Source organism: Corythoichthys intestinalis, chromosome 15 (genome assembly GCF_030265065.1).
Source record: "Corythoichthys intestinalis isolate RoL2023-P3 chromosome 15, ASM3026506v1, whole genome shotgun sequence".
NCBI lineage: Eukaryota > Metazoa > Chordata > Actinopteri > Syngnathiformes > Syngnathidae > Corythoichthys > Corythoichthys intestinalis.
In genome coordinates, this window is record NC_080409.1 from 50,138,275 (window position 1) to 50,162,928 (window position 24,654).

The following is a 24,654-nucleotide window of genomic DNA, read 5'->3' on the forward strand; positions in this document are numbered from 1 at the left end:
TCGGACTATAAGTCGCAGTTTGTTTTTTTTTTAACCATAGTTTGGCTGGGGGTGAGACTTATACTCTGGAGCGACTAATGTGTGAAATTATTAACACATTATTATATCATTTCACATGCTATTTTGGTGTTTTGGAGCGACACTGATGGTTTGGTAAACTTGTTAGAATGTTCTTTATGCTGTAGTTGTCTGAATAACTCCTCTTTTTTTTTTCACATTGAGAGTCTGACATACTCCCTTTGTGATCATTCAACATACCTCATTTATTATGACAAAACAGCAAACAGGAAGGGGTTATGGGGGAACAGAAGAAAAGAAACACAACAGAAGAAACACAAACAACAACAAGAAATACATTGAACAGTGACGCCACCAGGGGGTGGCCACGGCCGCCCCTATAAATTGGTTGGCCACCCCACTGGCCACCCCGCTTGCCAGTATATCGTTAGATTGTTGTAGCATCAGTTATGCATTCCATCCCAAATGAATGCATTTATTTTGTTTTGTTAAATGTAGGGCTGTCAAATTTATCGCGTTAACGGGCGGTAATTAATTTTTTAAATTAATCACGTGAAAATATTTATCGCCACTAACGCATTTGCGGTACGACTCATTCACGCATTGCCGCAAACAGCCTACAATGGCACCGTTTTATTTATGGTAATACAGAGGTAGGAGGCAGAGTGGAGTAGATACAAGCGTTCATTGGGGCCGTGCTTTTAATTGGCAAAAGCTTTGTCATCTCTCCCACAGCAACTATAAATATTGTGGGAAGCGACGTGGGGAAGAATGACAGGAGTTGATCTTTTTCTTAACACCCTGTAGTGTACCCAACGCAGAGAAGATATAGCATTTGCAGCCACCACACACAGTCATGGTTGCACCACTTCCCATCATGCATTTGGGCAGAACAGTTAAGTCGCTACAGTATCATTTACTGAAAGCTCAACAAATACACTAGATGGCAATATTTAGTCACAATATACAAACTCTCATTTATCCTTTTAAGAATTACAAGTGTTTCTATCCGTGGATCCCTTTCAGAGAAAGAATGTTAATAATGTTAATGACATCTTGTGGATTTATTGTTATAATAAAGAAATACAGTACTTATGTACAGTATGTTGAATGTGTATATCCGTCTTGTCTTTCCATTCCAACAATAATTTACAGAAAAATATGGCATATTTTAGAGATGGTTTGAATTGCGATTAATTAATTTTTAAGCTGTGATTAACTCGATTAAAAAAATTTAATCGTTTGACAGCCCTAGTTAAATGTACACCTTATGCCTAAAATATACATAACGCAATAAAACAGAATTGTTGTGGAACTCAAAATGTTGACTGGACAGTTATGGACTACGCACATTAACTCATTAGTAACATCAAATATTACACAATACACCAAAGTATATCAGTAGCCGTGCCCTTAAGTCTTTCTGATAGTTTTCCCCTGACGTTTTTACTGCAATAATATAATGAAAACCTGAAATTATGGCTTTTAGTTTTGGCCACCCCAAGATTTTAAGTGGCCCCATCTGGCCACCCCTATGAAAAATTTCTGGAGGCGCCACTGACATTGAACAACTTACTACACTAACTACTAATATGTTGGCGCTATCGTCAGCTAAATGTATTTCCGGTTGACACCATGTGGGGGGCCTGTTGACCAGGGAAAGAAGGTGGGGGAGTCTATTAGCTAAGTGATAGAAAGGGGTAGAGTGTACACAAATCATCTCTGTGATTTAGAACCCAGTAATCGTGTGAATCCCTAGTGAGTGTAAGCCCGTTGGCGACCGACCCTATGCCGCCCCGTCACCAATCCCGGCACCGGGACCACCCGCCCGAGCGTGCCCAATAACATCCAGCCGCACGCGGGCCCCGCAGGGCACGCAGCAGCCACGCAGACGAGCGGAGACTCCACGCGGGCGCCGACACAGGGCCACGGCCCCCACCCAGCCAGCCCGGGGAGGGAGGGCGGACCTTGTGGGGGTCGGGGCAGCGCTAGCCTGGTACTCCAGACTCACCGCTGTTCCACCTATTGAGTCTGGCCACCATTAAGCGGATAAAATTTCCGGGGCGGAGCAAGTCACAGCAAACAGACAGCGGAGTGGACCAATCAGCGACCGGCGGACGTGACGTTAGAAACGCAACGAGGGACTTGCGCGCGGAAGTAAACATACGAGGAGAGCAGAGTTTATTCAAGATGGCTAGCGCAAGACAGACTGTTGTAATTGACTTGTGTCGATGTGTTTTTGGTAGGGCTGTCAAACGATTAAAATTTTTAATCGAGTTAATTACAGCTTAAAAATTAATTAATCATAATTAATCGCAATTAATCGCAATTCAAACTATCTATAAAATATGCCATATTTTTCTGTAAATTATTTTTGGAATGGAAAGACAATACAAGATGGATATATACATTCAACATACGGTACATAAGGACTATTTGTTTATTATAACAATAAATCAACAAGATGGCATTAACATTATTAACATTCTGTTAAAGCGATCCATGGATAGAAAGACTTGTAGTTCTTAAAAGAAAAATTTTAGTACAACTTATAGAAATTTTATATTAAAACCCCTCTTAATGTTTTTGTTTGAATGAAATTTGTAAAATTTTCAATCAAAAAATAAACTAGTAGCCCGCCATTGTTGATGTCAATAATTACTTACACAATGCTCATGGGTGGCTGAAGCCTATAAAATCAGTCGCACCGAAGCGCCAGCAGAGGGCGGCTAAACTCCATAAAACACAATTAACAAGTGGTGTTTCACTGTACCGTCATTTAAATCTGTCTGAGCGGGTAATCTGCGTTAATTGCGTCAAATATTTTAACGTGATTAATCTAAAAAATTAATTAACGCCCGTTAACGCGATAATTTTAACAGCCCTAGTTTTTGGTAATTTCAAACTGATTTTACCGTGGATTGGAACATATTCTCGTCTCTCCTGTTCGCCCTATGTGTTTTTGTGGTCTATTCATTGAGAGTTTGATTATTGTGTAAATAAATTTGTGTCCACTTGTAAACTTGTGTGGCTTGTTTTATGTTACGCCCTCGCGAGTTAAGTGAATATGGTCAACTGGGTGTCATGTGACCACTTGCAACCTTCTCACCTTACTCATGGAAACAACCAACTCACTATACTTTCTCACCGCTCGGCCTATTATTTCAAAAAAATAATGAAAAAAACTCAACTGAGCCCGCATTATAAGTTGCTCCAGACACCCCTGGTGCAAAAACTCCCACACAAAAATGTGAAATAATATACACATTTTTGAGGCCCTCTTATCGCGCTCGCAATCAGCCGAGCGGAGGCTTGACTTGTAGCACCTCCCTGCGAAGCTAAAACATTCCCCGCTGGTGTTAGCTTCGGCGCCCGTGGCCTCTTTCCCCTCAATCTGCGATTAAATTCACAAAGAACTGCTATATAAACAGTCCGGCATCTGGGTGGGGGGGAAATCTCACCACAGGAACGCGGCCAGTCATTCTGTTATTAATATTTCATAGACTACAAGAAGGGATAGCTTACAATGGACTTCAATGTTTATAGTGAGTGTATACGACACAAAAAAGACGACTTTATATGGCGAAATGTAGACTCCGGTGCTTGTTATTTATTTAAAAAGTGGCCAAACTTTCCGTGTATCCCGGCAGACTTTCTGAGCCGGAGACACGCAGGATTAATTCCACTCTGTTGGTTTTGTCCTCTCATTCCAGCCGCCTAATAACCTGTCAAAACAACCCGAGCGAGCGAGAGACCACCGGACCCCCTCCCCCTTTACACACACACCTCTCTCAGCCTCCGAAACAAAATGAAAACAGAGGTGCAGCCTATGCCGCCTTTTCAAATAAGGCCCGGCATTGTGTCGGCCGAAGGAGGGGGGGGGGGGGGGGCGGAGGGGTCAGTGTAGCGTATTAGAAGCAGGCTTACCTCGTAGTGCGGATGTAGGCAGCTTGTCCAGGTGCAGGCCAGACTGGTAGAGTTGCAGGATTTGCTCGAAAGCATCTAGCGTCTCGTTGATGTCGGCTTTTAGCTCGCCTGAAAACAGACAATGCGTTAAATATGTGCAAGTAGGAAGAAAATTGGGAGATATTTGCTATTTCGACACAGGGAGAGTGTTAATTAATGCATTCACTTAAAGCAGTGCTTCTCAATTATTTTCTGTTACGCCCCCCCCAAGGAAGACGTAAATGTTTCGCGCCCCCCCAAACTCTGCCACCACTGTAAATAGTATCATTTGTCTATAATATTACTATTATAAGTACGCCTCTGCCTCACATTGTATCCTTTTTTTTCTATTAGAGAAAATAACAGATCAACCTATAAAGTATAACTTTATTAACATTGTTTTGTTTGTAACAGAAAAGACTTAATGCGCATCAATTGCCTGAAAAAAAAAAAAAAAAAAAAGTCACATCCAAACTGTAAAAATACACTCAAGGTACATTTTTGACCATTTGATACTGAAAAATAAAATCAGTAAATAATAACAAATTCAAATTGATTAGAAGCATTACCTCATGAGGCCATTATGCCAAAAAATTTGACCGAAAAAAACAAAACTGAATAGAAGAAGAAGAAGAAAAAAAAAGTGTCTTTGGACAGAAGGACAGTTTTTATTTTCGCTGCTCCCAGTATCACCTCCAGTTTGCAATGATGTGGGGTTATTTTGCACTGAGCATGCTAACACTGCTCACTGGTTTACTGATATCACACTGACAAAGCGGGACGATTGTTGGCAATATTCATTTTTAGACACAGTAAACAGTAGTCTTTCCTCGTCTACCACTGTATTAAAAGTCAAAGCCAAACCCGAACGGCCTGAAAAAAGCGCATTCTCGCGGGCCAAGGGAGAACCGTAGGTGAGGGTGGTCGTCGTGACGATCCCAAGCCGAAAATGGCACTTCTCGGGCAGACACGTGAGAACCGGAGAAGACAGTGGGTCGCTGCGTGAGTCCAGCCCGAAAACGGCTTTCGAAAATGGCGCACAGCTCTCCAGCTCTTCATAAGTCTCTTCCGTGAATCCGTGTGCTCTTGCTTACTTCAAAAATACTGCGCGCACTTTGAAAATTCACATTATACGTGACACAATTAAAAGGAAATTCTGTGGTTTTACCATTTATGAAACACGATTATTTCCGCTGGGATGCACATGATTAAGGTGTTGTCTGTCTCTTTAAATTAGGGGCACGTTATGACAAGACCGCAAAAACACAATGAATTCACTCCCTGTGTGATCTCGTGCACGGCGGCGCTCTTTCGCTCACCTGTGGCGTTCATGATGCGCTCCACCAGGTGTGTGAGGCCGGGCGGGGCCTGGTGAGGGAGCAGGTAGGTGAAAAAGTACCTGGGAGCCATGAGAGGAAAAAGAAGAAAAGAGCACATCCATCACGGAACATGACTTGAAACCGTAAAGCTGTCAAAGATCTGAAGGGATGATCAAACGCGACAGGACTCGCTTTATGAATCACGCCTGTAAACCGCAAATCTGCAGCTCCTGTAGGCCTTGAGTAGCAATGCTGTGTCAACACAATAAGTGTCATTTTCAGGTAGCTGCACTTTGCGTGTTTATTTTTCTGACAAGTTAATAACTTTACTCCATACATTGGTGGAACAGAGATTAGTATTTAAACCCTACTTAGTGAAAAAATAGGCTATTTCAAAAAAGGGAGCGGTAAAGGCAATGAAACTGATTGATTGAGACATTTTTATAGTTTTTTTGGTGAATCTCAATTCTTATTATCGAGTAAAGGTCACTCCAGAAAATGGAGGACATTTTGTGACCAAACAATTAAATAATCCAGATTCAGAATATTAGAACATACTTTTCCTTGTAAATTTACTTGTCCTGAGATCAACAAAATAAAAAATTGGGAAAAAAAACAGCAACAAATTAGGGCTGCAGCTGTCAATTATTTTAGTAGTCCATTAATCGATGAACTACCGTAATTTTCGGACTATAAGCCGCTACTTTTTTCTTTCATTTTGAATCCTGCGGCTTATAGTCCAGTGCGGCTTATTTGTTGATTTATTTTGGGTTTATAGGTAACACTACATTTGATAGTGACATCATAATACTGTCATAAGACTAGAGCTGAAACGAGTACTCGAGCAACTCGAGTAACTCGAGTTTAAAAACTGATTCGAGTAATTTTATTCACCTCGAGTAATTGTTTATTTTGACAGTTCTAAGCATCACGTTTTGCTCGGACTACTTTCAATGCGGGACAACGCGCTGTCACGTGTGGAAAGAAAGAAGGGAAAAAAAAAATTACTGCAGCCGACAGCCCCACAAAACGACGCCGACGTTGCTAAATACTAACCCGCACGATGCTACATTGGTAACAGGTACCGTCTGATGCGTCTCATAGAGATCACATGTATGTTGAACTAGATGCGAAATGACAGACTCGGCCGCGTCTGGGCAGCGTTAGTAAACAGCCGCCATCTTAAAGCAGTAGAGCGCTAAGCGCTAATAAAGAGCACTAAACGCTAATAAATAAGATTAATGTTACTGTCGCTACTAGCTCACGTAACGTTAGGCCTGCGGAGGGCTAGGTTTCTATTAATTATGACCACTGTCGATGCCTGGCTAACGTGTCTTACATACAGGCTTTAACATAACATAGCATTGTGGAGTGATGAGGGTGTAAAATAAAAACTTAATCATGCTAACTATCAATTTTAGCTCAGTAGTCATTGCTGGATAAAACACCAAGTAGCACTGGTCCCTAATGTGCTCCAATACAGCCTGTATCATACATTTATTTTGAACACAAAATCCTATCAGGACTTACAGTTTAGACTAACTTAAAACTTAACCAGAACTTAAAAATGGCTTGACACAAAGAGAAATTCAATTGAAACACGTGGGAAAAATCCTAACTTTTAAGTGATGTGTGTTATCAAGCGTAACGGCATTTTTAGGTAATATATATATATATATATATATATATTTTTTTTTAATAAGATCTAAAAGTTTTTGGAGTGAAAGCAGTGAATTAGTCTTTTTTTTTTTAAATTCTAGTTACATCTGAGATGCAATTGTTGGCTGTTTTCAACAATATACATAAGAAATAAAGACATTGATTGACTAAAAATGGTTCAAGATTAGATGAAATGTCTTGTTTTCTCATGTATATTTATAATTGCTCTTCACCTAAAAATATATTTGTTTTATCCGATTACTCGATTAATCGATAGAATTTTCAGTCGATTACTCGATTACTAAAATATTCGATAGCTGCAGCCCTAATTAGCATAATCGCTAATTAGCCTAGCGCTCCGTCCTAAGTAGTAACATCTCATTAACAAAGAACATTTACTCAGCTCTGATGGAGGCACACTGGATCTAACAAGACAAAAGACAATCTAACTCTCGAAACTTCGTAATATTGATTCAGCAACCCAACCTGAGTGTAGCAGTGAACTCTCTCTTTCTCTAACCCAGCCAAAGTTGATCAAATTCGTTGTCAACTAATTTATTCATCGATTTTAATCGATTAGTGGTTGTAGCCTTAATTGATGAGTATGTTTGTCCTCTTTGTCAGCACTTACAGTTAACTAAACTGCTAGCTTCTATACCTGAGCTAAAGCTAACATTACCACAGATTTGCTACCCTGAAAGCATTAATCTATAAACTGATAGTTGATTACCGGTACCAATTATTGAAGATTCTGGAATGACCAACTCGTCCTTGGCACTGAACATTTGAATTTACACTTACCTGTAAGCATTGTAAATGTTCATCTTCTCATTGAGTCCCTCACAAACTCCGCGGGCCGAGCAGGCCAGGGTGAAATTTCGGTGCGGAAACTGCAGGGAACAGTCAGCATCGCGGCCGCAGGGCGTATCGGCCGCGCTGGCGTCGTCCAGGTCAGTGAGCTTGAGCTCGCCCGACACCATGACGAATTGGCGGGGCTGAAAGTCCAGCAGAGCCACTGATCCGAGCGGAGAGCGCGACAGGAAATGGAGGAGGCGAACCAGGTCCAGACACACCTGGAGGGATGCGAGACAAAAGCCTTCTTATTATCTGCTTCATTGTTTACTTAGCTGCGGTGAGATAATCCTGTTAAGATTGTCTAATGAGATTGTAATGACAGGATTAATCAACGAGTTGTTTATTGACATTAAATTGCAATTTACTGTATTTATTTTCTATCCCCCACAAATACCATCAGTCTTTTTTTTAATTTCTATTTTATTATTAGGAAACTAGTTACTTTGAAGGGGCCTACAGGAATTTGAAAACAAAGTGAGAACCTTTAAAAGACTAAGTGACTATAATCATTGGTGATGTAGTACTGCTCCATAATCTGAGCCAAAGGAAGCATATACAGTGGGGAAAATAAGAATTTAGTCAACCACCAATTGTGCAATTTCTCCTGAAATCAAATTCTTTGATTTTTAAAGAATTTATTTCCAAATTAGAGTGGAAAATAAGTATTTGGTCACCTACAAACAAGCAAGATTTCTGGCTGTCTAAGAGGTCTAACTTCTTCTAACGAGGTCTAACGAGGCGCCACTCGTTACCTGTATTAATGGCACCTGTTTTAACTCATTATCGGTATAAAAGACACCTGTCCACAACTCAGTCACACTCCAAACTCCACGATGGCCAAGACCAAAGAGCTGTCGAAGGACACCAGAGACAAAATTGTAGACCTGCACCAGGCTGGGAAGACTGAATCTGCAATGGGTAAAATGCTTGGTGGAAAGAAATCAACTGTGGGAGCAATTATTAGAAAATGGAAGACATACAAGACCACTGATAATCTCCCTCGATCTTGGGCTCCATGCAAGATCTCACCCCGTGGCGTCAAAATGATAAGAACGGTGAGCAAAAATCCCACAATCACACAGGGGGACCTAGTGAATGACCTACAGAGAGCTGGGACCACAGTAACAAAGGTTACTATCAGTAACACAATGCGCCGCCAGGGACTCAAATCCTGCACTGCCAGACGTGTCCCCCTGCTGAACAAAGTACACGTCCAGGCCCGTCTGCGGTTCGCTAGAGAGCTTTTGGATGAAGAGGACTGGGAGAATGTGGTATGGTCAGATGAAACCAAAATAGAACTTTTTGGTAGAAACACAGGTTCTCGTGTTTGGAGGAGAAAGAATACTTAATTGCATCTGAAGAACACCATACCCACTGTGAAGCATCAGGGTGGAAACAACATGCTTTGGGGCTGGGCGACTGATCTGTGTAAAGGAAGAATGAAATGGGCCATGTATCGAGAGATTTTGAGTGAAAATCGCCTTGCATCAGCAAGGGCATTGAAGATGAGACGTGGCTGGGTCTTTCAGCATGACATTGATCCATAACACACAGCCAGAGCAACAAAGGAGTGGTTTCGTAAGAAGCATTTCAAGGTCCTGGAGTGGCCAAGCCAGTCCCCAGATCTCAACCCCACAGAAATTCTGTGGAGGGAGTTGAAAGTCCGTGTTGCCCAACGACAGCCCCAAAACATCACTGCTCTAGAGGAGATCTGCATGGAGGAATGGGCCAAAATACCAGTAACAGTGTGTGAAAAGCTTGTGAAGAGTTACAGAAAACGTTTGGCCTCTGTTATTGCCAACAAAGGGTACACAACAAAGTATTGAGATGAACGTTTGGTATTGACCAAATACTTATTTTCCATCATGATTTGCAAATAATTTCTTTAAAAATCAAACAATGTGATTTTCTTTTTTTTTTTCACCACATTCTGTCTCTCATGGTTGAGGTTTACCCATGTTGACAATTATAGGCCTCTCTAATATTTTCAAGTTGGGAAAACTTGCACAATTAGTGGTTGACTAAATACTTATTTGCCCCACTGTACAGGTAGTCCCCAGGTTACAAAGTACTCGACTTACACGATTTCACTTTACGACGCCAAAATCTCGTCCTCCATTTTGTCTCCAGTCGTTTTTGTTTTTTTTTTAGTCGCAAAAACAATACCTTATTGTACCTCACAGTATCTTATTTTTCACTTTATTAATTTGACGTGTTCTGTCCTCATTAAACGTGAAATTGTTCAGCTTTACAGACAGCAAACAATTGTGCTTTTTGACATTTTTTACTACCTTCACTTTTGAAAATTTGAAAAGCTGTAACACATTCACACAAATGTTCGAAACGACGCGCATTTTAACAAAAAAAATTGGTGTTCATTTACGTCCATTTAGTCTGATCATAATGTTAAAGGCCAAATGTGAAGTCATTTCATAAAATGCCAAATAGAGTCACAATTAATGTAATTAAATATTGTCCAACAAATAAAGCATGAAAAAAATAATTTATATGTTGTATATTTGACAAAATAATCGCGTTTCCGAAGTTCGAGCCTGAAAGGGGACGAACCCGGAAGTGATACGTCACACCGAGAACAACAATGGCAGCGCTCCATATGGCCGCCATACAAAGCCCTTCAAACAATAATTCAAACTGCGATATAAGCGATAGATCAAGCACAAGTGAGGAGATCCAAGTTTTTGAAGAGTTGGAGGAAGAGGACGAGGTTGGAATTTTATGTTGGACCGTACATGTATTAGCCAGATGCTAATCGGGATAAAAACAATGTGCCCATACTACCTGACATGGAATGGAGACAAGACCCATCGAGATTACAAGATTGGTAAGATATAGGCTGTTAATATTTTTGTGATTTGAAGCATGTCAGGTAAATAAACCACCTACTATTGCCTGGGATAAAAGAAAAGTTTTGTCGACTCCCCGATCATGTTGTGGAATGAACCAGAGGTGTGCAAAATTTCCGATTCTTAGATTATTTGCGATTCGGCCGTGGAAGATTCGAGAACGATTCAGAAACATCCAAATTCCGATTATTGAAATATGCCAAGTAAAGTGGAAGTACAACACACTCAGCGCGACGCGCGGTCTTCGGGAAGCAATGAGGAACGGTGCGAGAGTAGCTAAACATCAGGCTTCTCATTACCCGGCCCCTCGGGTAATGCCAATGCTCAACTCACGGCTCTAGCTCAACTCATGCCACGAGATAAAAGAAACACAACAACATACCTGACTGCTGCCGAAAAGCTGCTACAAAGTATATCCACATAATGTTACGGTAGATATCATTTATATAGGACTAGATGCATATATAGATTCGGTAGCGTTAGCAGCACATCTACAAAAAGCTAGATGCGTGCGTTAGTAAACGGCCACCATCTTCAAGCAGTACACTTCCCTGCAAGGCTGTTGTAGCGAACCTTCCAAGCAAACCTAATTAACTTTTTATCTAAAATACCTAAATTGGTAAAATATTGACTTGAATCTATCTTTAAAATAGTTTTAAAAATTTCACATGTCGAAAGTAGACAAAAGGGAAATTATGAAATAACGGGAGCAATTTTAACAACTTTAACGGTTGATTCACAACATTAAATTAATTGAATGTAGTTTAAAGCTGCTGATACAGAATGGGGACTGGAGTTTTTTATTAACTGTTATTTTTGTATATTTGTTTACCGTTATATGTTAACTTGATACTGAAATAGTAGTTTGGTTTAGCCTGAGAGTATTTCTGAACAATTATGGAACTAATGTACAAAACATAAAAAATTTAAAAAAAATAAAATAAAATAATAAAATTTAAAAAAAGGAGGGGGGGTGCATCAATAATCGTTTTATAATCGAATCGGAGCCTCTGAATCGTAATCGTAATCGAATCGTTAGGTGCCCAAAGATTCCCAGCTCTAGAATGAACAGTAGAAGCTAGCGACGTTAGCTTTTATTTATCTGACATGTTTCGGCGAACACTTCCGCCTTCGGACTCTGACGAAGGTGGAAGTGTTCGCCGAAACATGTCAGGACAGGTCTCTGTTGTAGAGAACCTTCCTAGCAAACCTAAGTAACTTTTTATCCAAAATACTCCTAAATCGGCAAAATCTTGACTTGAATCTATCTTTAAATGATGAAAAGTTTTAAAACTTACACATGTCAAAAGTAGACAGAAGGGAAGTAATGCAATAATGGGAGCAATTTTAACAACTTTTAAAGGTTGATTCAGGGTAAAGGGTATATTAGGGTAAAGAATTGGGCTCGGGTCAATAGCCCAAAAAACCTTTTAAACTTCACGTAATGTGACTTTTTTTTTTTTTTTCTGAGGAAAAAAAAAAAAAAAACAGGAAAATTATCACCAGTTAATTTGCAAAGTAACTAATTACTCTAACATTCAGGTAACCGAGTTACTAAGGCAATTACTATTTGGGAGAAGTAATTTGTAACTCGAATTAATTACTTTTTTAAAGTAAGATTAACAACACTGGTCAGATGCGCCTTATAGTGCGAAAATAACGGTAATAGTAATCGTAGCAGTGGGATGCGTTTTAAATAAAATCAATTTGATCATATATAAGAATCTCAAAATAACACATTTTAGAGCTATACTGTAATCGCAATACCGTGATACTGTGAAACTGAGGTGTATTTACTAAAGGTGATCATACCGAAACACATGTCATCAAGTTTCACCATCTTTAGTACACTTCATCAGCTGCGCAGTGACACTCCGTGAAAAAAGCGTGTGCGCATGCATGTACGGTAACAGTACAAGTACACTGCAGCAAGTGTCGGGTACTGTAAAGCTTCGACTTTGACGTCACCCAGCACAGTAAAAACAGCAGTGGGTGAAACCAGACACGCCTGGATTACTGTAGGCCTCACACATGTAGCTGACAGTGAGCGGGGAGGTTTTTGTAGCCTCCTTAGTAGGGAAAAAAATTGACTAGTATAGTATACACGTTTTTTTTCCTCCTCTAATCATTCTTCCTGTGTAAGCAACTTTTTAGGCTACATTCAAACCACAACGACACTGTAAAATCTGACAGTATTTCCCTATACAACAATGGTGTCCTGTCATGTTTTTGCCAATCTAGTACTACATAAAGAGACAGCTTTTCTTTTAAATACATTAACAGTATTTGGGTTCAATAAATTAAAAATGCCACATAGATGAGTGGGTAAAACAGGGTACATTGATTTTATAGAGACTAAACAGCACAGTGTTCCAGGATTGTTTTTTGGTTGTTGTTGTTGGCGACTCTTGCACTAACACACTTAAGAAACTTCTTAAAAGAATTTCATAACGTGACAACTACTTGGTAATGTTCCGAAACAATTTTTTAATATGAATAATCGAGGCTGCCTCCAAAATGTTTGGAATGCAACGGAAACGCTCCGTAACTAAACATAACCAGCTTGCTGTTTAGTTCATTTAGATGTTTCACTTCAATTTACTTCCTTTACACGAATGACTACTTTACTGTTTGAGGAATAGATTAAAAAATAAAAAAAATAAAATAAAAAAAAAAGGAATGAATGAATTTGTGAATGAGCCACTCCTTTTCCTGTGTTTGGGTATGTGAATGCATTTCTCATTCTTGGTCCTCTCCAAACCACTAATGAAATTTCTCAAGGGGGTGCCGGGTTGTTTCCTGACATGATTCGAGTAGCCACTTTCTTCCACTTAACAGACATATTCGTCGAAACAATGAAAAAAATGTGTTTTTGTCATCAATGACGATAGTGAAGATATTTCGTCAACGAACAAGTTATTCATGATGATGACGTGATGATGACTAGCTAAAAAACATGGCTTGGGAGACTAGAACGCAACGATATGGATGCCAGTTTTCATCTGACGAGACAAAAAATGTAAAATTATTTCTGTCATATGTTCATAACACGTGACATTTTCATATTGTCTTCCTGGGAGGAGGGCGTAACAGAAAATAATTGAGAAGCACTGCACTAAATGTAACCCGTAGCGTTAGCATTAGGCTAATGCTAATGGCGAGTGACCTCTTAAACTCTCGGACAACATTGTTTATATACAGTTTGTGGCGTATCAGGTGGGTATAATTCAGTGTTGTTTTTAGAACTGAAACGAATACTCGAGCAACTCGAGTTTAAAAACTGATCCGAATAATTCTATTCGTCTCGAGGGATCGTTTAATTTTGTCAGCTCTAAGCATCACGTTTTGCCTGGACTACTTTTAATGCGGGACAATGCCCAGTCGTCACGTGCGTAGAGGATCAGCAATGATCCCAGGCGACAGCCGCTACAAACTATGCCAACTATACTTTCACTCGCTAACGTTATCCCTGCGGAGGGCTAGGTTTCTATTCATTATGACCGCTGTTGATGCGTGGCTAACTCTTACATACAGGCTTTATTTAATCTGTGAAAACAGCGCTGTAGAGTGATTAGGGTGTAAAATAAAAACATAATAATTAGGGTTGTTCCGATCATGTTTTTTTGCTCCCGAGCCGATCCCAAACGTTTTAGTTTGAGTATCTGCCGATCCCGATTTTCCCGATCCGATTGCTTTTTTTTGCTCCCGATTCAATTCCAATCATTCCCCATAATTTTTCCAGATCATATACATTTTGGCAATGCATTAAGAAAAAAATGAATAAAACTCGGACGAATATATACATTCAACATACATAAGTACTGTATTTGTTTATTATGACAATAAATCCTCAATCCTCATTTACATTATTAACATTCTTTCTGTGAGAGGGATCCACGTATAGAAAGACTTGTGACTTTGTATATTGTGACTAAATATTGCCATCTAGTGTATTTGTTGAGCTTTCAGTAAATGATACTGTAGCCATGCCCCAATGCATGATGGGAAGTGGAACCATGACTGTGCGTAGTGCTACCAATTGATATATCTTCTCTGCGTTGGGAATTAAAATAAGGTGTTAAAAAAAAGATCAATTGCTACCTTGCTTCCCCCACATTGCTTTCCATGATATTCCTAATCGTAGGGAGAGGGATTGTAAGGCTTTAGCCAATTAAAAAAAGGCTACAAAGGCTACCAAAATCCACTCTACTCATTTTACGCTGCCTTTTATCTCTCTATATAGGTAAAACGTCGCCATTACAGATTGAGCGGACAATGCATGAGTGGGTCGTGCAACGCATGCATTAATTGCGTTAAATATTTTAACGTGTTACATTTTTAACAAAACTTATTACCGCCGTTATCGGGATAAATTTGATAACCCTACCTTAAGCCTAAACTAAAGACTCTAGTTGAGTGTAACATATTATATCTGTAACGTTTAATACAATTAGAAAACGATTTAATTAAAACATATACATACAGTTTATTAAAAAAACGTATGGCCGATATTTTTTTTGCCGATTCCGATACTTGACGTGATTGGACCCGATCGATCGGCATCCCGATCGATGGGGACATCTCTAATAATTACCTTGAATCCTCAAACAAATCACCTTTGAGACAATCATTCCTTTGTATGCGGTACAGCTTTCCTATTTTTTTAAACTAAATCTGGCGTTGGGTCCCTGCATGTGTTTAAGAATAACTCCTTTTAATGTGGGCAGGCCCCCTACTTGAAGGTGTGGCACAGTGTATGACGGATGTTACCCGTCGATATAATTATGAAGTCTATTGGTGGCTTTTACTCCAGTATGACTTAAACATGTTTTTCTTCCTGTTTGAGCATTTTTGGCTTGTGTGACTTATGGCCCCCCAAAAAATTACAAGCAGTATTTCAGCACGCACTTCCACACTCGGATCCCTGCTGTGTAAATTCGGCCTCTGTCGACTCCCACTGCAAGCATACCTGCGATGGGGGTAGAGCTAAACATTTGAGCGTGCCGAGATGACATTCCTAGCCTGCGTTGTATTAACTCCCGGTCTCATCTCCATTCCGAGCCGGGCCTGATCAAATACAGCGAGGGGACAGATGTCGGCGCTCCTAAAGTTTCAGCCTTCATCTGGAGGGCTGCGCACGCGTTCTTGCAAATACAGGCGCTGGGCCAACTGCAGTGCGGTTAAGCAACAAAGTAGGGGAAGAGCATCAAGAGCTTACCCTGAAGCGGTCCTCCCAGGGGCTCTGGAGCAGACGGAGCATCTGGAGAGGGGTCCCTTGCTCCAAGATGACGGTCACCCGGCCTCCCGCGTCTCCGACACAGTGACCGCGCAACTGGTGAAACCACATTAAAACATCAAGGACTAATATCATGCAGCACTTGGTCAGATTTGGGGGGATTTGAGCAAACTAAAGGCGGCTTTAAGTGCGGCGGGAGTCGCGGGAACGCGTGTATCAGGACTGAGCACAGAGGCGCATTGTCTGCTGCGGAAAAACTTCACCCTAAAGGCCAGGCGAGGGTCAAGGGATTTAATTGAATGAGACGGAACCATCCTGCACAGGCAGCTGGGATATTGGGCCTGCTCAACCAATGTGAGACAAAAAGATGTGCTTGGAAACAATGGTGGAGTGTGTCTGTTGAATTTTTGAAAATTAGACAACCCCTAGCAAAAAGTATGGTATCATCAGTCTCGGATGAGCACTCAATCAGACATTCTATCATGGAGAACAAACTCAGATTTAAAAGCTTGAAAAAAATAATCGATTAGTTCAAAAGCGCAACTCTTTAGCATTCGGAAACACTAAAAGAAATTAGGGTTGTTCCGGTCATGTTTTTTTGCTCCCGATCCGATCCCGATCGTTTTAGTTTGAGTATCTGCCGATCCCGATATTTCCCGATCCGATTGCTTTTTTTTGCTCCCGATTCAATTCCAATCATTCCCGATAATTTTTCCTGATCATATACATTTTGGCAATGCATTAAGAAAAAAAATGAATAAAACTCGGACGAATATATACTTTCAACATACAGTACATAAGTACTGTATTTGTTTATTATGACAATAAATCCTCAAGATGGCATTTACATTGTTAACATTCTTTCTGTGAGAGGGATCCACGGATAGAAAGACTTGTGACTTTGTGTATTGTGACTAAATATTGCCATCTAGTGTATTTGTTGAGCTTTCAGTAAATGATACTGCAGCATGCCCCAATGCATGATGGGAAGTGGAACCATGATGGGAAGTAAAACCATGACTGTGCGTTGTGCTACCAATGGATATATCTTCTCTGCTTTGGGAAATAAGGTGTTGAACAAAGATCTATTGCCAGCTTGCTTCCCCACGTATGATATTGCTAATCATAGGGAGAAGAATTGCTAGGTTTTAGCCAATTGAACATCAGTTTCAAAAGCTCCCAAAATTCATTTGCGCTGCCTTTAATCTCTCTATTTTGATAAAATGGCGTCATCACAGATTGAACGCAACAATGAGTGAGAGGGTCGTGCAGCGTATACAGTAAGAGCTTTAAATTTTTAACGTCACACATGTTTTCATAAATTAATTGCCGCCATTAACTGGATATTTTTTGATAACCCTACATTAAGCCTAAACTAAAGACTCTGGATGAGTGTAACATATTATGTCTGTAACGTTTTATACAATTAGAAAACGATTTAATTAAAACATATGTTAAAAAAAGGCATGGCCGATATTTTTCTGCCGATTCCGATACTTTGAAAATGACGTGATCGGACCCGATCGATCGGGACACCTCTAAATTTTACATAAATATTTCAAGCTGAAGTTGGGCTATTTTTTTCATTATTTCATGGGTCTATTTTATATAATAATTACTAGAACTGGGAATCTTTGGGCACCTAACGATTCGATTACGATTCAGAGGCTCCGATTTGATTATAAAACAATTATTCATGCATCCCTCCTTTTTTTGTACATTATATACAATGTTTTGTACATTAGTTCCAAAATTGTTCAAAAATCCTCTCAGGCTAAACCAAACTACTATTTCAGTATCAAGTTAACATATAACAGTACAAAAAATATACAAAAATAACAGTAAATAAAAAACTCCAGTCTCCATTCTGCATCAGCAGCTTTAAACTACATTCAATTAACTTAATGTTGTGAATCAACTGTTACAGTTGTTAAAATTGCTCCCGTTATTCCATTATTTCCCTTCTGTCTACTTTTGTATAAGTTTAAAAACTATTTCATCATTTAAAGATAGATTCAAGACAAGATTCTGCCGATTTAGGAGTATTTTAGATAAAAACTTAATTAGGTTCGCTACAACAGAGCCTTCTAGAGAGGTCTACTGCTTAAGATGGCGGCTGTTTACTTACGCCGGAAAGTTTGTCATTTCGCATCTCTGTTCAATAATACATGTTCTAACACCGACGTCATCTGTCATTTTGCATCTAGTTCTACATATATATGATATCTACTGTAGCCGTATGTTTGTAGCGACTAGCAACTGGGCGTTGTTTGTAGCGGCTGTCAACCGCAGTCAGGTATGATTGTTTTTTTTTTTATCTAGCGGCATGAGTTGAACATGATATTTACTCTCGGTCCGTTCCTCATTGCGTCCCAAAGACCGCGCTGACTGTGTTTTACTTCCGCTTTACTTGCTATAATTCAATAATCGGAATTTGGATATTTGTGAATCGTTCTCGAATCTTCCACGGCCAAATCGCGAATAATCTAAGAATCGGAAACTTCTCTAATAATTACCTTGAATCCTCGACCAAATGCCTCTTGAGACACTCCTGCCTGCTGGTAGGCAGTAAAACCTTCGTCCTATTTCCACCTAAATCCGGCGTTAGAACGCAGCGTGTGTTTGAGTTTATCACAGTGAATAGTGAAAGCTATTTCAACTCTCTATGGGCCGGCCCCCTATGGTTAGGCGTGGCGCAAAATCTGTGGGAGTTGTCTTGTCAACTGATGGTGGAATTTATGTATAACTCCTACTAATGTTTATCTTTTAAGAACTACAAGTCTTACTGTCCGTGGTTCCCTTTAAGTTCATACTATGTGATAGAGCAGGGCGGTAAACCGAAAAAAAAACGGCACCGAAATTCTTCAAAATGACCGACATTATTTTGACCATGGCGGTAAATTCGGTAATTTAATAAAACAAGAAAATATAGTCTTTTCATCCCGCTTTGACTCTGTGTTATTCGGCAATGTTCATTCCCCTTTAAGAAAGCAGAAAGTGTGCTTACATATGGAGTCACGTGGTTATCAGGAAGCCAAACACACAAGAGCCCTGTGGCTAACGCTAGCGACTAACGCTACAAGCAAACATGATGGAGTGTGGCTTAAGGGAGGTTCGCCAAGCTTTCACCTGACATTAAATAGACTCTTGGCGGCATCCAGACAGGCTTTCACCCGCTGTCCTCCCTTGTTCTCACGATTTCCAAAGAGGATGCTTTCAATGCTTTCTACTAGTAGCCAAGCCACAGGCTAACGCTAGTGGCTAACGCTAGCGGCTAACGCTACAAATAAACGTGATTGAGTCGGATAGCGGCTCTAACCTTGGCAAAACAGCTGAACTTAATGAGTGGATTGGGCACGGACTGCATCTAGCAATTAGTATGTCACGTTATTGTGTATCTCTGTCTATGTGTGATTTCTGATGGCTGTTGGATAGTAAAGCATTAAGCGTAAAGTACAATCCAACAGTGAAAATTTTAATATGACTGTTTAATGACCCCAGCTTTTTTTCTGTATGTGCTTAATTCTGAGGCATTAGATCAATGCAGCTTTAATGTGTGTGTGTCTGTGTGGGGGTTCATGTGTGCTTCATGTATTAAAAAATGCACTGGGGAAAAAAAAAACTGAAACCTTGAAGTAAACACTTGTGTTAAGTAAATATGTCACAGCAGCCATTTACAATAAGTTGTCTTTTTGAAGTGGAGGCTGTAAGTCATTAGTATTACAATGACATGTTTGCACAGGCATATTGATTTTGACAATGTACATTGTTCAAGCCATACAAGCTGATATAAATGTTCATACTTGAATTCTTATTGTTTACATTAAATTTTTGTATACTTAATGTTTAGACTGCATGTACGATTGTTAAACATATTAAATTGAAAGCTGGTAAATAAATCAACAAGAAACGGTTAATCTGTATTTCATGCATTGATTCAGATTTTCAAATTATATAACAGTCCGCTTGGGCGAATTTATCGTCATTTATCGTTATCGAGATAAATCTGCTCAATTTACCGTGACACGTGCTTAAGGTCATATCGCCCAGCCCTACTATGTGATCATTTTGTATTTTCAAAATACAAAACACTTTGAAAGTATTTGCCTACAAGCGGCGCTACACAACTTGATTATGGAGTGGGTGGTCTATAAATATTTGTGCCACTATAAAATGTTTTATGCTTTGAGGCCTTTGAAAGTGAAGGCTACCAATTCCCTGACTCAAGTTACCGAAAACACTTTTAAATCATTGCTGTTGTCCACATTTGTCTCTTCTTGTTTTGACATTCAGTACCATTCTCCTCAAGCTTTTTGTGAAAAGGTATGAAATTTTTTGTGACCTAGTAAAAATTTGTATTTATATAGTATCGTATGTTTTTGAAGAACAGGGTTAAATTGCGTGTTGATTCCAAGGCCTCCGCTAGCCATTAAAGTTGAAAAAGAGAACATTAATTTTTATTATTTCTAACTTAAATGTGTTGTCATAAAAGTTTTTTGAGCTTTATCATTTTAAAGCATTACTATGCTGCAATTTCGAAATCCAGTCTTCCTTTCTCAAATAAATCTATTTCTTGTCTTTAAGGAACTTTTGAGTAACTTTTGCATAACTTTGAGGTTATTTCATGCTGGATTTTCATTCAAGTTGCCAAAACTGTGATACATTCCTTGCTGTTTTCTTCGCATCAGCCATTTTGCATTCTCAAGCTGTCCGGTGAATCACTTAATGAAAACTGCAATATACATTGCAAATTTAAAACATCTTAATCAGATTATTTTTCTTAAATCGAGTCAAATAATTTTGTTTTGTGTGTTTTCAGTAGTTAACAGATGAATTTGTCAGATTATTCCACACACTTTAAATGTTACTATGTGTTCTTCTAAAGCCCATACATCCAAAAAGTTGGTAATTTTTCACCTAAATCAAGATAAAATGCTTTCAAATAATGTTTTGAACAATATTTATTCTTGAATTAAGAACATTTCTCACAAACAAGCTTTTTAAAGATTAAATATACTAATTTATTGCTTAAAATTTGTCTGCAAAGCTGATTTTCAGCTAGTTATTTTTCTTCGTGAGTAAAATTTACTTAAAATACTGGCAGATAATTTCACTTATTTCTAGTAAATTAACACTGAAAACAACTTGTACTTGTATGGTACCTTGATGACGTTAGGATGCCGCAGCCTGTGCAGGAGGACAACTTCCTTGCCGATTTTGGATGAAACCAGTTGACGGCATCCGTGGGGGTCCTTAAATCCCTCCACGCACTTGCCCATGTCGATGCCGTTCTCGTTGACCATCTTGAGGGCCACCGGCTCTCCTCCGGCCAGCGTCACCTTTACCACCAGCTTGGTGTACCCGGAGCCGAGCACCTCCAGCGGCTGCATATCCCGCAGAGCCCCGCAACCCAGCGGAGCCCCCGCGCCGGGGCCACGCGTGAGTTCGTCCCGCAGAAAGGACTCCCAAGTGGAGTACGGTTCCTCGTCTCGTCCAGGGGAGAGCAGAGGAATAATTTCTTGGCGTCTTTGCGCCAGTTGGTGGCTCAACGCCGCGCGGAGCGAGGTCAACTCTTCGTCCGGGTCTTCTTGGACGCTCCCGAGGTGGTGCACGCTGCCGAGAAGCAAGCACACCAGCACGGACAGGACCGCCACGGACAGCACGGTAGCCGCGCGTAACGACTTGCCCACGGTGGCGGGCATGTTCCACGACCGGTACGAGCGGGAGCACTTCTGATGACTACTGACTCGGGTGTTAAGGGTGTTCACGTAGCTCCTTTCACCTCCTCCTCCGCGTGGAAACTCCCACTGGAGGTGTGTCCTGTCCTCGCGTAACTTTACACCCGGCCGGCTACCCAGCAGGAGCTCTCGCCAGCAATCAATCACTGTCATCCAGAGGTGGGTAGTAGCCCGTTACATTTACTTGATTAACTTTTGGAGAAAATATACTTCTAAAAGTAGTTTTATCTGCAGTGCTGGCAAAGTGTTGGCACCCTGCAATTCTGTCAGATAATGCTCAATTTCTCCCAGAAAATGATTGCAATTACAAAAGCTTTGGTAGTAATACAGTGGGGTAAAAAAGTATTTAGTCAACCACTAATTGTGCAAGTTCTCCCGATTGAAAATATTAGAGTGGCCTGTGATTGTCAACATGGATAAACCTCAACCATGAGAGACAGAATGTGAAAAAAACCCAGAAAATCACATTGTTAGATTTTTAAATAATTTATTTGCAAATCATGGTGGAAAATAAGTATTTGGTCAATACCAAAAGTTCATCTCAATACTTTGGTATGTACCCTTTGTTGGTAATGACGGAGCCCAAACGTTTTCTGTAACTTTTCACAAGCTTTTCACACACTGTTGCTGGTATTTTGGCCCGTTCCTCCATGCAGATCTCCTCTAGAGCAGTGATGTTTTGGGGCTGTCGTTGGGCAACACGGACTTAGATCTCCCTCCTCACCCCGTGGCGTCAAAATGATAACAAGAACGGTGAGCAAAAATCCCAGAACCACACGGGGGGACCTAGTGAATGACCTACAGAGAGCTGGGACCGCAGTAGCAAAGGCTACTATCAGTAACACAATGCACCGCCAGAGACTTAAATCCTGCACTGCCAGACATGTCCCCCTGCTGAAGAAAGTACACGTCCAGGCCCGTCTGCGGTATACTACAGAACATTTGGTTGATCCAGGAGAGGACTGGGAGAATGTGTTATGGTCAGATGAAACCAAAAAAGAACTTTTTGGTAGAAACACAGGTTCTCTTGTTTGGAGGAAAATGAATACTGAATTGCACCATACCCACTGTGAAGCATGGGGGTGGAAACATCATGCTTTGGGGCTGTTTTTCTGCATAGGGACCAGAATGAATGGGGCCATGTAGGTCCTGGAGTGGCCTAGCCAGTCTCCAGATCTCAACCCCATAGAAAATCTGTGGAGGGAGTTGAAAGTCCGTGTCTCTCATGGTTGAGGTTTACCCATGTTGACAATTACAGGCCTCTCTAATATTTTCAAGTGGGAGAACTTGCACAATTAGTGGTTGACTAAATACTTATTTGCCCCACTGTATCTTCATGTATTTAAAAACACAAAATAGATTGAAAAAACATCATTTTACACAAAGTATTTACAAGTATTGAAGTGTGTTTTGGGTCGTTGTCCTGCTGGAAGACCCATAACCTCTGAGGCAGAACCAGCTTTCTCACACTGGGCCACACATTATATTGCAAAATTTCTAGGTAGTCTTCAGACTTCAAATGCCATGCAAATGGTCAAGCAGTCCAGTGCCAGAGGTAGCAAAGCAACCCCAAAACATCAGGGAACCTCCGCCATGTTTGACTGTGGGGACCGTGTTCTTTTCTTTAAAGGCCTCGTTTTTCCCCCCCCTGGAAACTCTATTTAGTTGCCTTTTCCCCAAAAAGCTCTACTTTTATCTCATCTGACCAGAGAACATTCTTAACAAACATTTTTTTGGCTTTCTCAGGTAAGTTTTGGCAAACTCCAGCCTGGCTTTTTTATGTCTCTGGTCAGAAGTGGGGTCTTCCTGGGTATCCTATCATAGAGTCTGTTTTCATTCAGACGCCAAGTAACGGATCGTACAGGTTGACACTGTTGTACCCTCGGACTGCGGGACAGCTTGAACTTGTTTGGATGTTAATCGAGGTTCTTTATCCACCATCCACACAATCTTTCATTGAAATCTCTCATCACTTTTGTTTTCCGTCCACATCTAGGGAGGTTAGCCACGGCGCCATGGGCTTTACACTTATTGATGACGTTGATCACACTGTAGACACAGGAACATTCAAGTCTTTGTAGATGGACTTTGCAGCCTTGAGATTGCCGATGCTTCCTCACAATTGTGCTTCTTAAGTCCTCAGACAGTTCTTTGGTCTTCTTTTTTTCTCCATGCTCAATGTGGTACACACAAGGAGACAGGACAGAGGTTGAGTCAACTTTAATCCATTTTAACTGGCTGCTAGTGTGATTTAGTTATTGCCACCGCCTGTTATGTGCCGCAGGTAAGTAACAGGTGCTGTTAATTACACAAATTAGAGAAGCATCACATGATTTTTCAAATGGGTTCCAATACTTTTGTCCGGCCCATTTCTGGAATTTTATATAGAATGATAATAATCTAATTTTTATCCTTTCTCTTTTGTGTTTTTTCATTGCAAGCAAGATAAATGAAGATATTACTACCAAAGCATTTGTAATTGCAATCATTTTCTGGGAGAAATTGAGCATTATCTTACAGAATTGCAGGGGTGCCAATACTTTTGGCCAACACTGTAGCTATACTTTTTACTTTAACTTGAGTAGATTTGTGAAGAAGAAACACTCCTCTTACACTCCGCTACTTTAGGCTACACTAGTCGTTATAGTTTCCCTTTTTATTCGACATACAGTAATCCCTCGTTTTTCACGGTTAATGGGGACCAGAACCATACGTGGAGATTAATGGGTGGGCGGGGGCTTTAAGTGTGGCCGAAAATGTCAATGCATGTACTGTAGTTGACTTTCCTATGGACAAGTTTCCTGAGCGTTTCTTGGAAAATTTCTGCTCCGAACTTCCGGTTTAGGAAGAACAACATGAATTGCCGTTGAAGTAAGCAGTGTGTTGACAAAGTTTAAACTGCAAAATCAAGCCAGAGGAATCAAGGGAATCTCCAAAAATGGATTCAGCACGACGTAGATGAGACGTAGATGAGATTGTATGATTGTTCTTATCACTTCGTTGATCATTCGTGGATAAAA

At 40.3% G+C, this 24,654-nt stretch overlaps 2 protein-coding genes across 2 annotated transcripts in view; one reads left to right on the forward strand and one right to left on the reverse strand.

Annotated features, from left to right (window-relative positions):
* Positions 1-21,655, reverse strand: part of pkdccb (protein kinase domain containing, cytoplasmic b) — a 34,801-nt gene extending 13,146 nt beyond the window's left edge. Inside the window, exons 1-5 of the mRNA XM_057859311.1 lie at positions 21,059-21,655; positions 15,879-15,992; positions 7,743-8,014; positions 5,283-5,362; positions 3,946-4,053 (exon numbers count right to left, since the gene is read on the reverse strand). Coding sequence (XP_057715294.1) covers positions 3,946-4,053; positions 5,283-5,362; positions 7,743-8,014; positions 15,879-15,992; positions 21,059-21,598 — 1,114 coding nt within the window. The 5' untranslated portion in view covers positions 21,599-21,655. The remainder of the gene's footprint in view (positions 1-3,945; positions 4,054-5,282; positions 5,363-7,742; positions 8,015-15,878; positions 15,993-21,058) is intronic.
* disp2 (dispatched RND transporter family member 2) overlaps positions 21,429-24,654 on the forward strand; it is a 40,624-nt gene continuing 37,398 nt past the window's right edge. Inside the window, exon 1 of the mRNA XM_057859303.1 lies at positions 21,429-21,793. The gene's annotated coding sequence lies outside the window, so the exon portion shown is untranslated. The remainder of the gene's footprint in view (positions 21,794-24,654) is intronic.